Raw genomic sequence first — 14,221 nt, forward strand, 5'->3', positions numbered from 1 at the left:
CTAGGGAGATTTCAAAGAGAACTAAAGTGAACTGTTTAGCTTTTGAAGGCGATTTTGCAATATTTTTGGAAAATCTGACAGAGGTAGAAACTCGAATATTCTAGATAAAATAGCCAATAGAAGAACTGCTCTCAGAATTTCAGCTAAAAAGAAACAAATTACATAATGAATATAAAAAGTGTACAAAAATTAACATTAACAGATGCAGATAAAATAGAATGAATTAATGAATTTCCATATCTTGGAGAAACGACACCACAGAATGGACAAGAAGGATTTGCAATAGATGAAAGAATCAGAAAATGGAAGAAGAATATACTTTAACTAATAATATCTACCGGTACTTCAAGAAATGCATCTCTATAAATAAAAAGCTAAAGCGCTATAGCATAACGTAAGACCAAAACGTTTATGTACTTAACAATTGTCTACAGCCCAGACAGAACAGATGCACTTGAAAGACATATAGCTAAAAAGTTAACAGGTGCAATAAAAGGAGTGAATCGGCCAAAAAAAATATTCGTCCTATTTCATGGAAAAAAAAGTCAACAATGGCACGGATTGCAGAAAGAACTAGGGAGAAACAAAATCAGAGAACTGTAAAAAAAGAAACAAAAGAAAAAATACAGGGTGACACAGAATAATGGGAATGTTTGAGATGAGTTGTGGCAGCTGTGGACAGGTGGCAGCACTGCACGTTCGTGACAGCGAGTAAACAGTACGCTATTTCAGTAATCATGGATCAGTGGAGCGGAGAACAGCGTGTGTTAGCCATAAAAATGTTTTATAAAAACAATGATAGTGCTGGCGCAGAGGGAGTTACGACATTTTTATAATTTAGGACGTCTGATGCTATTCCGTCGAAACACGCAACAAAATTTTGGATTAAAAACTTTGAAGAGACTGGATCTGCCCTCAAGAAAAAACCAACAGGACGACTAAGAAATGTGCGTTCTCCAGCGAACATTGATGTTGTACGCGTGTCTGTCTGAACGGATCCCACGACATTCATTTATAAAGAAAGCAGCAGTGATTGGAATGTCCCAGGTGACTGTCCACAGAATTCTTCTTGATTTAAAATTTCATCTGTACCAACTACAGATGATGCAACAGTTGAAAGACAACGATTACCGGTTACGATTAGGATTCTGCCGACAAACGATAATAAAAATAAACAATGATGAAGAATTTCTAAACAAGTTGTGGATGTCAGATGCACATTTTCATCTCACAGGTATGTGGATAAACAGAACTACCGTTACTGGGCAAACACAAATCACAATGACGTTTTGAGCGCCCTTGATACGCTAGTAAAGTGACATCATATAGGATTATCGGACCGTATTTTTCGCAAATGAACAGGGAAACACAATAACCGTCAATGCCGATCGTTACGTGGAGATGTTACGAACTTTCGTTACACGTGCATTGAAGAACTTTCCAAACGTTCAAGAAGCCTGGTTTCAACAGGACGGAGCGACATCACACACTGCACCGCAATCAATGGCATATGTGCGAGAATTGTTTGGCAACCGTGTGATCTCACGATTCGGTAACATCCCCTGCCCCCCTGGTTACCTCAAGAGCAAAGTTTACACGACTCGACCAAGAACCCCGAATGAGTTAAAACAGAGAATTCTGGATGCAATTCACAGTATCCCAGCTGAGATGTTGCAGCGGTCAATGAGGAATCTCAACAGTAGATTTCATGAATGTATTCGTACAGGAGTACGCCGTCTAAAAGACGTAATTTTAACAAAATGATAAATGCCATCAATGTTTCGTAAATGGCACAGTTGTATGGTTTCAATTACTATGAATGAAATTTCTTTGCTTCATCATTTCTAGTTTTATTGTGGAAATGTTCCCGGTTTTCTGTGTCACCCTGTACTTAGTTTGCAAGGCTTTCAACACAGAAGTAAGAAAACTCAGATAATATGGACGGAAGAAAGAAAAATATAACGTGAGGAGAAGATGAAGGATTACTGCGAGAACATGGATAAGTGCTGAAAAAATAGGAAACATTAAAGAAAGAGGAGACATTAAATCTGTGACGTAATCCCAATCACTCAACACGAAGATAAAGAAAAGTAGCAGATACTTAGTATGAACGAGTTAAGAGCAGATTGTTTTGGAGAAGTGCTTCCTACTTCATTTTTGTGTGTTTGCTTACAGCCTGCCTAAGCACAAGACAGTATACAGCAGTTTAACAACAGTTTAATGTTAACACAATTAGCTCCTTTCTAGTATTTCTCTCCATCAATATTTACCTTCAGGTATCTCTCATCTGAGTTATCCTCCAATAATGAGATCCACAGAATACAATTTAGTAGGATAGTATCAATTCGCAACCGCTGAAAATGAGCAACAGTACTGTGCTGTGTAGTAATTTCAAAACTGAGATTTCTTACTTAGGCAAGAATTTTCATCTGAAAATTCTTGCCTAAGTAAGAAAACTCGTAAAAGAATCAAGGAGAAAGTACGCAGACAATTATGTTATCGGATCACAAACGAAATTACATGTCACGAAAAGGTGTCGAGAGTACACTGCTGTGAATCATTTGCACCGGAAGTTTATGGTTTAATTACCAACGCTGCTCAATCTTGATACCCTGCGTTTCTGTCGATTATCTTATCAGGATCTCTTCTTATGCGCAATTACGTTTTTCACGCAGTATTTACGGACGCGCCTTATCAGATGCTGTTGCTTATAAGAGAGGGGACGACAACGACAGGTACCAGAGTGGTTGGCCTCTTCGCCATCGGCTACAGAGGTAAGAAAATTTCCTACACATATTTGCAGTGGTCGCTGACATACCGTAATGTCGCTATACTGCTGATACTGTTGTCATGAGGTGGCACTAAGTTGGGTAGAATACAGTAAAACATGTCAGCAATCACACTTTCTAAACCAGAATAGAAAAATTTGTGCTCTGGGAACGTGCACATGCCTACATTCTCTCATAGGGTATTGTTCTGAAACGATGTTTTGTCAGAAATATCGTGGACTGTCTCTGTTAAATCTGTACAGTTAGTTGTAATGCAAATACCTATTAGGTAAGGAGATACAGATTATTTCTAGCTTTACGTTTGGGAGCCTGGAAACGTTGCGTACTGGTGGCATATATTCGTACTTGGCTTCGTAGGTAAGATATGAATCGGTGCATCAGGAGAGCTTAGTTTAATTGCACTGGCCTTTTTGAAGGTAAATACTTCCGTAATTAATCATTAAGTTATGTTCTGAAAAATACGGGGGTGGGAACTTTAATTGTGGCAACTATTTATTTACAGATTGTACAAAATAGATACGTGTTTCAAAGTTTCACTGACCTTCATATTGGTCACCAGCATTGTGTATAACCCGTTGCCAGCGATGTGGATGTCGTAGAATACTTTTAGCAGTGCCAGTTGAGTTGACAGTTCGAGCGGCGCGGTCTTTGCCCGACGAATTTGTAGTAGTTCTGAAGCGAATGCCGTGAAGTGTTTACTTCAGTTTAGAAATCGAGGTGAACTCACGAGGGCTTAAGTCAGGGGAGGGCAGTAGATGGTAATCCACTTAGCAACCCTATCAGTCAAACAAATCAGTAACAGCTTGCACTGTACGTCCTTGAGCATTGTCCTGCAAAATGATGGTCATGTCCTGCATAAAGTGTCATCACTCGTAAGCTGGTCGTAGGTTGTGTTTCAAAAATGAACAGCATACAGTGTAGAAAATGATTTCATCATACGAAATTTTATCACCGGTTTAAAAAAAAAAACAGTGATTTTTTATGGCTTTCGGAGGAGGGGCAGCGAGAGATGATTAGAAATTAATACTGGAGGCAGTGTTGTCAAATAAGCTTTTTAGGTCTAGCCCTAGCTTCTTTCTGATACCATTTAGCTGGCAAATAAGTGATTTAGCTAGCATCCGGAAGTGTTGCTTTTTCTAGAGTTATTTCTTGACCATAGGAAAGAATTAAAATCCATGTTTATTAAAGGAAAATTGTTTGCATTGGACTAAGAGTTCAAAACACACTTCAGTATTTTATCAATATATATTATTAGACTGCTGACATCAGCAAAGTATCGCAAGTCAGATGTTCTAAGCACAGCAGCAAAACTGAATTACATTCCTGATATGAGTAAATGTGGGTAAATTATATTGCAGGATCATGATTCCAAAGAAAGAAAGTCCCATCAAACAAATTCCATTGTTGATTACATTTTGGCTTGTCTGTGTATAACATTTGATCCAACTGTTCTTCATAAAAACGGACTTATCTAACAATATCTACCTTATCGTTTTTTCGTATACAATCCCTATCCCTCCTCTTCTTAAATTCCTCGCACGGTATAATCATTGCAAAAATAAATCAGCACAATTTATACCCTTTTTTCATTCCAGCTTTTGCGTGGCTTTTTTGTAGACACATTTAGCTTATTTCATTTTGGAGAGTTGTCAACATTAACTGGAGGGCTCCCTAGTTTTGGACTGGCAGAAGTCTGTAAAAGTTGGTCGCCTTTGGCCCCCTCATGTTTTGTCTCCAGCCACTGCCAATCACAGTGACGTGTTACAGAGCCTGCGCACATAGCTGTTGCAAAGTGATTGTGTGACTTATAGTGTTGTGTCGCAAATTAATACATCTCTTGATGAATGGCGAAGAGTTTTCTGGTTCATCGTGGGCAGCACCAGAAACCTTTTCACTCTCCTAAGAAGGACAAGGAGTACTACTTTACGGAGTATACCTAGAAAAAAGACCAAAGATGTCGCTGAATGCTGCGAACAGGAGACCAAAATTGCAGAGTTGCTCCACCTCTCTTAGTCGATGAGACTGACAATAGCGTACACAAGAGCGAGCTTCAGCACATGAGAATAATTCGGAATCTTGCAATTTGGAATTTGATTGCGATGTGACTAAATGTCATCCACTTTCGTGGTCCTCGAACTTTTCTTTTCGCTGATACGGCCCCCATGCATTTGAAGTCGACCACTGGGGTTCGATACAGACCTCTTTGGTAATCGCTGGCTTAGACGATGCTGCATGCGGAGTCACTGTAGAGTCATTCTAGTTTATTACATTCAAAATATATTCGTCAGTTATTTAAACTGCACAGATCATTTCAACAATAAAGTATTTCAACTTCGTTTTTGGCAAAATATTAAATTCCTCACGTACCACAAAGTAATGATTTTGACATGACAGCGGAATCACAGTACTCTCTGCTGAAATCAGTTCATGAAAAGTGAAGTGCGTGACGTAAATAGGTTTGGAGAAGATGGCGCTGACCACTGAAAACAATTGTCACAGGTTGCTCAATTAATGGCAGTTGTGAATCCTCCATATTACGTCTACGTTCAATAAATCCCTCTGAAGATGGAAGTCAAATTTTCCGAAAAGCTTACTACGAAAAGTAAATAAGAACGCCAGATGTTTGTGCATTTCAGTTGCTAGTCGAAAGTCAAAACTAGGCCTTACCTGATATTTTTGCATTCGGTCAGAGTTCCTGTGAATGCCACTGCTGTAATTAGTGTGCTAAACTACCTTCTGTGTAAATCGTTGGTAACATGAAATATTGCCGTCAGGCAACATATGCACCGTAAGTAATTATATTTGTTTTGATGCTGTCTATCTCCTGAATTAATTTGAACGAATAGTTTCTGGACCTTTGCACAATCTGAGGTGTTTGTGATTAGTCCAAAGGCTCTGAGAATATAATAATCCAGGTACAAAATCTTCATTTGTGTTACAAGTCACAACACGCCAAATTATTCCTTATAGTCTCTGCGGCGCCTATACTATCACTTAAGCCTTCCAGTCTTCTCCAAACACCTTTCTAAGGACGATTTAACCGTCTCCCACCCATTTTTCACGGGACTAGTCCTGAGATACATCCGCTGTATCAGCTGTAATCTGCACCATGTGTTCATACCTTGTCAAGGCTGCAACCCAAGCTCTTCCTGCCCGACTGATATCTCACCATCTCTTAATTCCCAATTCTCAACGATCCAGCCCCCACATACATGCTACACCATAATGGATGTAGTCAAATACCAAATAAATCAGTAAAAAATAAAGTCCAGTGCTGGCAGGTAATAAATTATAATAGTCACACTGAGGGTTTGTCTCCGCTACCAACGCCCCCTTATTTTACAGTACAAAGTAGTCCTGTACTAACCAGGGATTGCAATCAGCACCTCCTCACTTCTATTCCGTAATATTACGGCAGAGAAAATCTCTTCTGCCACCTCCTACCGAAACGAGTCTGGAAAGCCTTAGGTTGGAACAACTAATTCACAGAAAATGAATATAGGTAGGCTTAAACACCTAATGGTGTAGTGTATTACTTTCAGTTTCTTTGTTTTGCTTGTGCTTCAACAGATCGGTTGGAAATTTCCGACGACTACCAGATAACCCTAGTTGTGGATAAGCTCGGTCTTGCCATGGGCCTGTTTCTGGAATCATGGCTGAGTGAATTCCTGGCCGTAGCCCTGGTGGCGGCGGCGGCTGTCTACTCTTGGTACTCTCACCGCTACAGCTACTGGACCAAGAAGGGCGTATCGCAGGCACCAACTGTGATCCCATTTGGCAATATAGCGAGAGTGTTTCTTGGACTGACTCGTCTGGAATTCATCTTCCAAGAGCTCTACAAGCGTTTCGGAGGTATTATGGAGCAATACCTGTCTGAACTGCCTTTTCTTTGTATTGTTTACAATTTTAATTGTAACTTTATTTGATAATACAGAATATATTTTCACCCACTGTTAATGTCTCATACATTTCAGATCAGAGATACGTGGGAGTATATCTCTTCAGCAAACCAGCTCTGTTGCTGGTCGACCCGGATCTCATCCGACTGGTGTTAGTCAAGGAGTTTGATGCATTCTCCCACAGAAATGTTCATTTCGATGAGAAAGACCCACTGAGTTATCATTTATTCAACTTAAACGGAGGCAGATGGAAGAGACTGCGAGCTAAGATGTCGCCTGCCTTTACGACAGGAAAGCTCAAAATGATGTGCCAAGTAAGTAACAAAAATGGATCTGTCAATATTATAGATAGATATTGTTCACAGCTCACAAACATTCCTCTGATTTCCTTAAAGTACTGTACTTAGTTGCAAATTAATAGTATGCACAATTCCCTATTTGTCATAAATACCTTAGTCCAAGAATGATTTTGTAACAACTACAATTTCACACAAAGTATCCAATCTGAGTCATATTCTCCTAAATACAAGTAAATGGTGACACATTATTTGGGATTCAAACAGAAAATTGTGACCTACAAATATCTGAATGAGACTTTAGGACCAAGGCCGTATTCGCTAGGCCAAAATTTCAGTCGAACTTTCTGTTTTAGCAGTGAAATTTATACAATTTACTAACAGCTAAGTTTCGCGGATTCTCGAAATCTAGTGCGCACGTCAATGTGATATGCTTTTAATAGTTTCCACAATGAAATATTGTCTCAAAATATGGTAGAAAACCCAAAGAGATTGTGGTCGTATGTAAAGTACACCAGTGGCAAAAAATAGTCAATACCGTCACTGCGCAATAACGATGGTAATGTTACCGATGATGGTGCCACTAAAGTGGAGTTACAAAATATAGTTTTCCGTAATTCCCTCACGAAAGAAGAAGTTAATATTCCAAAATTCAAAACCAGAAAAGCTGTTAGCATGAGTGACATAAAAGTAGATACCTTAGGTGTTGCGAAACAACTCAAATCACTTATGAAAGGCAAGTCATCCGGTCCAGGTGGTATACCAATCAGGTTCCTCTCAGAGTATGCAGACACAATAGCGCCTTTCTTAGCAATCATATACAACCGCTCATTTGACGAAAGGTCTGTTCCTAAAGAGTGGAAAGTAGCACAGGTCACACCAATATTCAAGAAAGAAAATAGGGGTAACCCATTGAATTACAGACCCATGTCACATTTGCAGTAGGATTTTGGAGCATATACCGTACTCGAACATTATGAATCACCTTGAAGAAAATGACTTATTGATACATAACCAACACGGATTCAGAAAATATCGTTCTTGTGCAACACAGCTAGCTCTTTATTCCCATGAAGCAATGAGTGCTGTCGACAAGGGATCTCAGATCGATTCCATATTCCTAGATTTCCAGAAGGCGTTTGATACCGTTCCTCACAAGCGACTATTAATCAAATTGCGTGCATATGGAGTATCGTCTCAGTTGTGTGACTGGATTCGGAATTTCCTCTCAGAGAGGTCACAGTTCGTAATGATAGACGGTAAATCATCGAGTAGAACAGAAGTGTTATCTGGCGTTCCGCAAGGTAGTGTCATGGGCCCTCTGCTGTTCCTGATTTACATAAATGATCTAGGTGATAATCTGGGCAGCCCCCTTAGATTGTTTGCAGATGATGCTGTAATTTACCGTCTAGTAGAATCATCAGATGATCAGTTCCAATTACAAAATGATCTAAATACAATTTCTGTATGCTGCGAAAAGTGGCAATTAGCACCAAACAAAGTGCTAGGTCATCCACATGGGCACTAAAAGAAATACTATAAATTTTGGGTATACGATAAATCGCACAAATCTAAAGGCTGTCAATTACGAGCAACTTAAATTGGAAAGACGACATAGATAATATTCTGGGGAAGGCGAAACAAAGACTGTACTTTGTTGGCAGAACACCTAGAAGATGCGACAAACCCACTGAAGAGACAGCCTACATTACACATGTCCGTCCTCTGCTGGAATACTGCTGCGCGGTATAGGATCCTTACCAGGTAGAATTGATGGAGGACATCGAAAAAGTGCAAATAAGGGCTCGTTTCGTGTTATCGCGCAATAGGGGTGAGAGTGTCACTTAGACGCGAGTTGGGGTGGCAGTCACTAAAACAAAGGCAGTTTTCTTTGCGGCGAGATTTATTTACGAAATTTCAATCACTTACTTTCACTACCGAATGTATAAATTTTTTTGACACCCACCTACGTGGGGAGAAATGCTCATCATAATAAAATAAGAGAAATCAGAGCTCGAACGGAAAGATTTAGTAGTTCCTTTTTCCCACGCGCCATTCGAGGGTGGAATGGTAGAGAAGTAGTATGAAAATGGTTCGATAAACTCACTGCCAGGCACTTAAGTGAGAATTGCAGAGTAACCATGTAGATGTAGGTGTAGATGTAGACAGATATAGTAGTGTGTTAGCTCTGCAACTGTGAAAACTCAGTGTCACCAAACCCTAATAGTGTGACAGATGAACTCTGAAGGACGTCAGATTACGTCATCAGATATAGCTGAGCAGTGCGCCGTAATAATTAGTTTGGAGGCAATCAGTCATGTATCTAAACTTATCACTCAGAAAAACCTTGCAAGCCGGCCGAAGTGGCCGAGCGGTTCTAGGCGCTACAGTCTGGAACAGCGCGACCGCTACGGTCGCAGGTTCGAATGCTGCCTCGGGCATGGATGTGTGTGATGTCCTTGGGTTAGTTAGGTTTAAGTAGGTCTAAGTTCTAGGGGACTGATGACCTCAGAAGTTTAGTCCCATAGTGCTCAGAGCCATTTTTGAAAAACCTTGCAATTGGAGTGTTGTGGTAATGGACTCAGCCCTTGAGAGGCCAGTTGAGGAGCTGTTTGACTGCGAAGTAGCTGCTTCTGACACGAAATCTGACAACGACTGGGAGACCACATGCTCCTCTATATCCGAACCAAGTGATGCTTTATTCTGCGGACGATACGGTGGCCGGTCGGTACCGTTGGGTCCTCCGAGACGTGATCGGACGGAGTCTTTTTTAGTTTATTAAAGTAAGACCCACCAGCAGTAATGTGTTTCATATGCATGCCAGCGTCGACATCGACTTTCAGTTTATTGGCGAAAGCTTCCGTACAATACTCAATTCCGTTTCTCCCTATGCCCATTGAACAGCTGAACGTATCGCAGTTACGGAAATGCATCCACTGACTCCAGGATCACTATGGAATCTTGAAAGGTTTGACGCTCATCACTGCAACGACACTTCATTGGAAAAGCGCTTATCAAGCATTAGTTTATAAATGCCTCCTTGGAGAACATATACACACATGACTGTCTAGCACGGGGCAGGTTGAACCATCAGTAATATCATATGGACAGTCGAGGCGTCAAATTAGTATTTCCGAGACACCAAAACCATCCATTTGAACACGACTTGCCCTTCGTGGCAGAAACTCCATCACTGGCACTCCGTGAATTGTCAGCCGTGTAATCTGAAACAGCAGCGAGGTCCTAGCAAAGTGAACCTGTGGACAAGGCGAACAGCATTTTACGAATCTTCCTGATGGATGATGTTGCTGTGGTGCGCGGAAAGGTGTCGTCGCTGAGTGATTGCAGAGGGATACAAAATAACTTACAATTTCTAATTGTGATGAAGGACAGCTTACTCTAAACGTAGGAAAAAGTAAGTTAATGCGGATGAGTACGAAAGAAGATCCTGTAACTTTCGAATACAGCATTAGTAGTGGGCTGCTTGATGGAGTCCCATCGATGAAAGATCTAGGCGTAACACTGCAAAGTGATATGAAATGTAATGAGCACGTCAGGCTGGTAGTCGAGAAGGCAATGGTCGACTTCGTCCCTGGCAGCATTTTTGGAAACTACAACGCATCTATAAAGGAGATAGCATATACAACGCTGAAACTGAAAGAACGAGAAGTTGTAGGGAGTTTCAGGGAGAGCATAAGGGAACAATTGACAGGAATGAGGGAAAGAAATACAGTAGAAGAAGAATGGGTAGCTCTGAGGGATGAAGTAGTGAAAGCAGCAGACGATCAAGTAGGTAAAAAGACGAGGGCTAATAGAAATCCTTGGGTAACAGAAGAAATATTGAATTTAATTGATGAAAGGAGAAAATATAAAAATGCAGTAAATGAAGCAGGCAAAAAGGAATACAAACGTCTCAAAAATGAGATCGACAGGAAGTGCAAAATAGCTAAGCAGGGAGGACAAATGTAAGGATGTAGAGGCTTGTCTCACTAGGGGTAAGATAGATACTGCCTACAGGAAAATTAAAGAGACCTTTGGAGAGAAGAGAACCACTTGTATGAATATCAAGAGCTCAGATGGCAACCCAGTTCTAAGCAAAGAAGGGAAAGCAGAAAGGTGGAAGGAGTATATAAAGGGTTTATACAAGGGCGATGTACTTGAGGACAATATTATGGAAACGGAAGAGGATGTAGATGAAGATGAAATGGGAGATACGATACTGCGTGAAGAGTTTGACAGAGCACTGAAAGACCTAAGTCGAAACAAGGCCCCGGGAGTAGACAACATTCCATTAGAACTACTGACGGCCTTGGGAGAGCCAGTCCTGACAAAACTATACCATCTGGTGAGCAAGATGTATGAGACAGGTGAAATACCCTTAGGCTTCAAGAAGAATATAATAATTCCAATCCCAAAGAAAGCAGGTGTTGACAGATGTGAAAATTACCGAACTATCAGTTTAATAAGTCACAGCTGCAAAATACTAACGCGAATTCTTTACAGACGAATGGAAAAACTGGTAGAAGCGGATCTCGGGGAAGATCAGTTTGGATTCCGTAGAAATGTTGGAACACGTGAGGCAATACTAACCTTATGACTTATCTTAGAAGAAAGATTAAGAAAAGGCAAACCTACGTTTCTAGCATTTGTAGACTTAGAGAAAGCTTTTGACAATGTTGACTGTAATACTCTCTTCCACATTCTAAAGGTGGCAAGGGTAAAATACAGGGAGCGAAAGGCTATTTACAATTTGTACAGAAAGCAGATGGCAGTTATACGAGTCGAGGGGCATGAAAGGGAAGCAGTGGTTGGGAAATGAGTGAGACAGGGTTGTAGCCTATCCCCGATGTTATTCAATCTGTATATTGAGCAAGCAGTAAAGGAAACAAAAGAAAAATTCGGAGTAGGTATTAAAATTCATGGAGAAGAAGTAAAAACTTTGAGGTTCGCCGATGACATTGTAATTCTGTCAGAGACAGCAAAGGACTTGGAAGAGCAGTTGAACGGAATGGACAGTGTCTTGAAAGGAGGATATAAGATGAACATAAACGAAAGTAAAACAAGGATAATGGAATGTAGTCGAATTAAGTCGGGTGATGCTGAGGGAATTAGATTAGGAAATGAGACACTTAAAGTAGTAAAGGAGTTTTGCTATTTAGGGAGTAAAATAACTGATGATGGTCGAAGTAGAGAGGGTATAAAATGTAGACTGGCAATGGCAAGGAAATCGTTTCTGAAAAAGAGAAATTTGTTAACATCGAGTATAGATTTAAGTGTCAGGAAGTCGTTTCTGAAAGTATTTGTATGGAGTGTAGCCATGTATGGAAGTGAAACATGGACGATAACTAGTATGGACAAGAAGAGAATAGAAGCTTTCGAAATGTGGTGCTACAGAAGAATGCTGAAGATAAGGTGGGTAGATCACGTAACTAATGAGGAGGTATTGAATAGGATTGGGGAGAAGAGAAGTTTGTGGCACAACTTGACTAGAAGAAGGGATCGGTTGGTAGGACATGTTCTGAGGCATCAAGGGATCACAAATTTAGCATTGGAGGGCAGCGTGGAGGGTAAAAATCGTAGAGGGAGACCAAGAGATGAATACACTAAGCAGATTCAGAAGGATGTAGGTTGCAGTAGGTACTGGGAGATGAAGAAGCTTGCACAGGATAGAGTAGCATGGAGAGCTGCATCAAACCAGTCTCAGGACTGAAGACCACAACAACAACAACAACATATAGAACGCTACCGTGACCCTTTCTCGAATACTGCTTGAGTTTTTGGGAGCGAAGCAAATGAAGTAAAAGAAGACATCGAAACAATTTAGAGGCGTGCTTTGTTACTGGTAGGTTCGATCATCAGTTCGCAGATATGACGGGTATGCACGTGAATTTAAATGAAAACCCTGGATGGATTTTTTTGCGAGGCACTATTGCGGAAATTCAGAGAAGTCCCATTTGAGGCCGGCTGCATAACGATTCTACTGCCACCAAGGCACATTTCGCGCAAGGACCCGGAAGCGTATAGACAGTTGTTTTTCTCTCGCTGTATTTGCGAACAGGATAGGATATGACTGGTAGTACGTGGTACCAACCGCCTTGCACCGTAAACTAGCTTGCTGAGTATGCATGTAGACGTAAACGTATACATGTCCCGGTGTGGGCACACCTGTCATTCCCATTCTGTCTGAGACACTTGTAACGATTGACGTTGCTTTCAAACAGCGATGTACATGAATCTGAAATCTAACGTTTGTAAATATAGTAGCATGGAAAACCATTGATGTGACTGAAATGAAGTTTCCAGCACAGATTAGATAGTGTACACAACACAAATAGGACTGAAGAACTGTACGTGTCCGACTTTCAGAATTACGTGTGGTATGAAATGCCCACTTGACACAGGAACGTTATACTCGAGTGCCTGCAGCAAGAATGGTTGGAAGAGACAAAGACGAATAAGTTGTCAACGTCAGTGATGGGAACAACTGAATGAAAACAATAGATAATTCGGTTGTTGGAAAACAATCGACTCATTCGGTTGTAGTTATACATATCGGTTGAATTCTTCATTCATTATTTTGAATGAAACCAGACTGTGGTAGCAACCGAATGAAAAAAATCGTTCCGTTGGTCGGACTACTCATTCATTCTTTTGAATAGAACCAATATGTGGGAGCAACCGAATGAAAACAATCGTGTCATTAGGTTGTAGTTTTACCTGTCGGCTGGATTATTATTCATGATTTTTTTCGAGTGAAAGCAGTTAGTATGAGCAATCGAATGGAAAGATTCGACATAGTTGTAGCTTTGCATATTGACTGAATTACTCATTCTTTCTTTTCAAGTGGAAACAAAGAGTAGTTTTTCTATACGTTGAACCAGGTACTGATTTGTTTAACTGAAACAACTCTTTAGTGTTTTAGATGGTTAGATGGCCGTGCTACCCATTCATTCTTCTGAGTAAAACCAGCCTGCAGTAGTTCAGTTAGTAGAGCTAAATCAGTGCTACATTATACTGACAGACGGTAGGCCTAACCGAAGACACATCTCTGGGGCATGGCAAAGTTAAAATAAGCGGTACACATGTCCGATCAATTATGTACAGAATGGATAAATTTTATTATCATTTAAAACTGATACATATATCGATGTGGGATAAATAATTCCAGGTTCCATTAACGCGTAACTAATTAAACTGATGTATCGCTAAGGTACGCCTGCCATTGCTTAAATTGCGA

General features: G+C 40.5%; 1 protein-coding gene across 1 annotated transcript in view; it reads left to right on the forward strand.

The window, feature by feature from the left end:
• Nucleotides 1-2,753: 2,753 nt before the first annotated feature.
• Nucleotides 2,754-14,221, forward strand: part of LOC126191068 (cytochrome P450 6k1-like) — a 59,041-nt gene continuing 47,573 nt past the window's right edge. The window contains exons 1-3 of the mRNA XM_049931787.1: nucleotides 2,754-2,774; nucleotides 6,360-6,641; nucleotides 6,764-7,002. Coding sequence (XP_049787744.1) covers nucleotides 6,422-6,641; nucleotides 6,764-7,002 — 459 coding nt within the window. The 5' untranslated portion in view covers nucleotides 2,754-2,774; nucleotides 6,360-6,421. The remainder of the gene's footprint in view (nucleotides 2,775-6,359; nucleotides 6,642-6,763; nucleotides 7,003-14,221) is intronic.

The sequence above is a fragment of the Schistocerca cancellata genome, chromosome 6 (assembly GCF_023864275.1).
Source record: "Schistocerca cancellata isolate TAMUIC-IGC-003103 chromosome 6, iqSchCanc2.1, whole genome shotgun sequence".
Taxonomy (NCBI): Eukaryota; Metazoa; Arthropoda; class Insecta; order Orthoptera; family Acrididae; genus Schistocerca; species Schistocerca cancellata.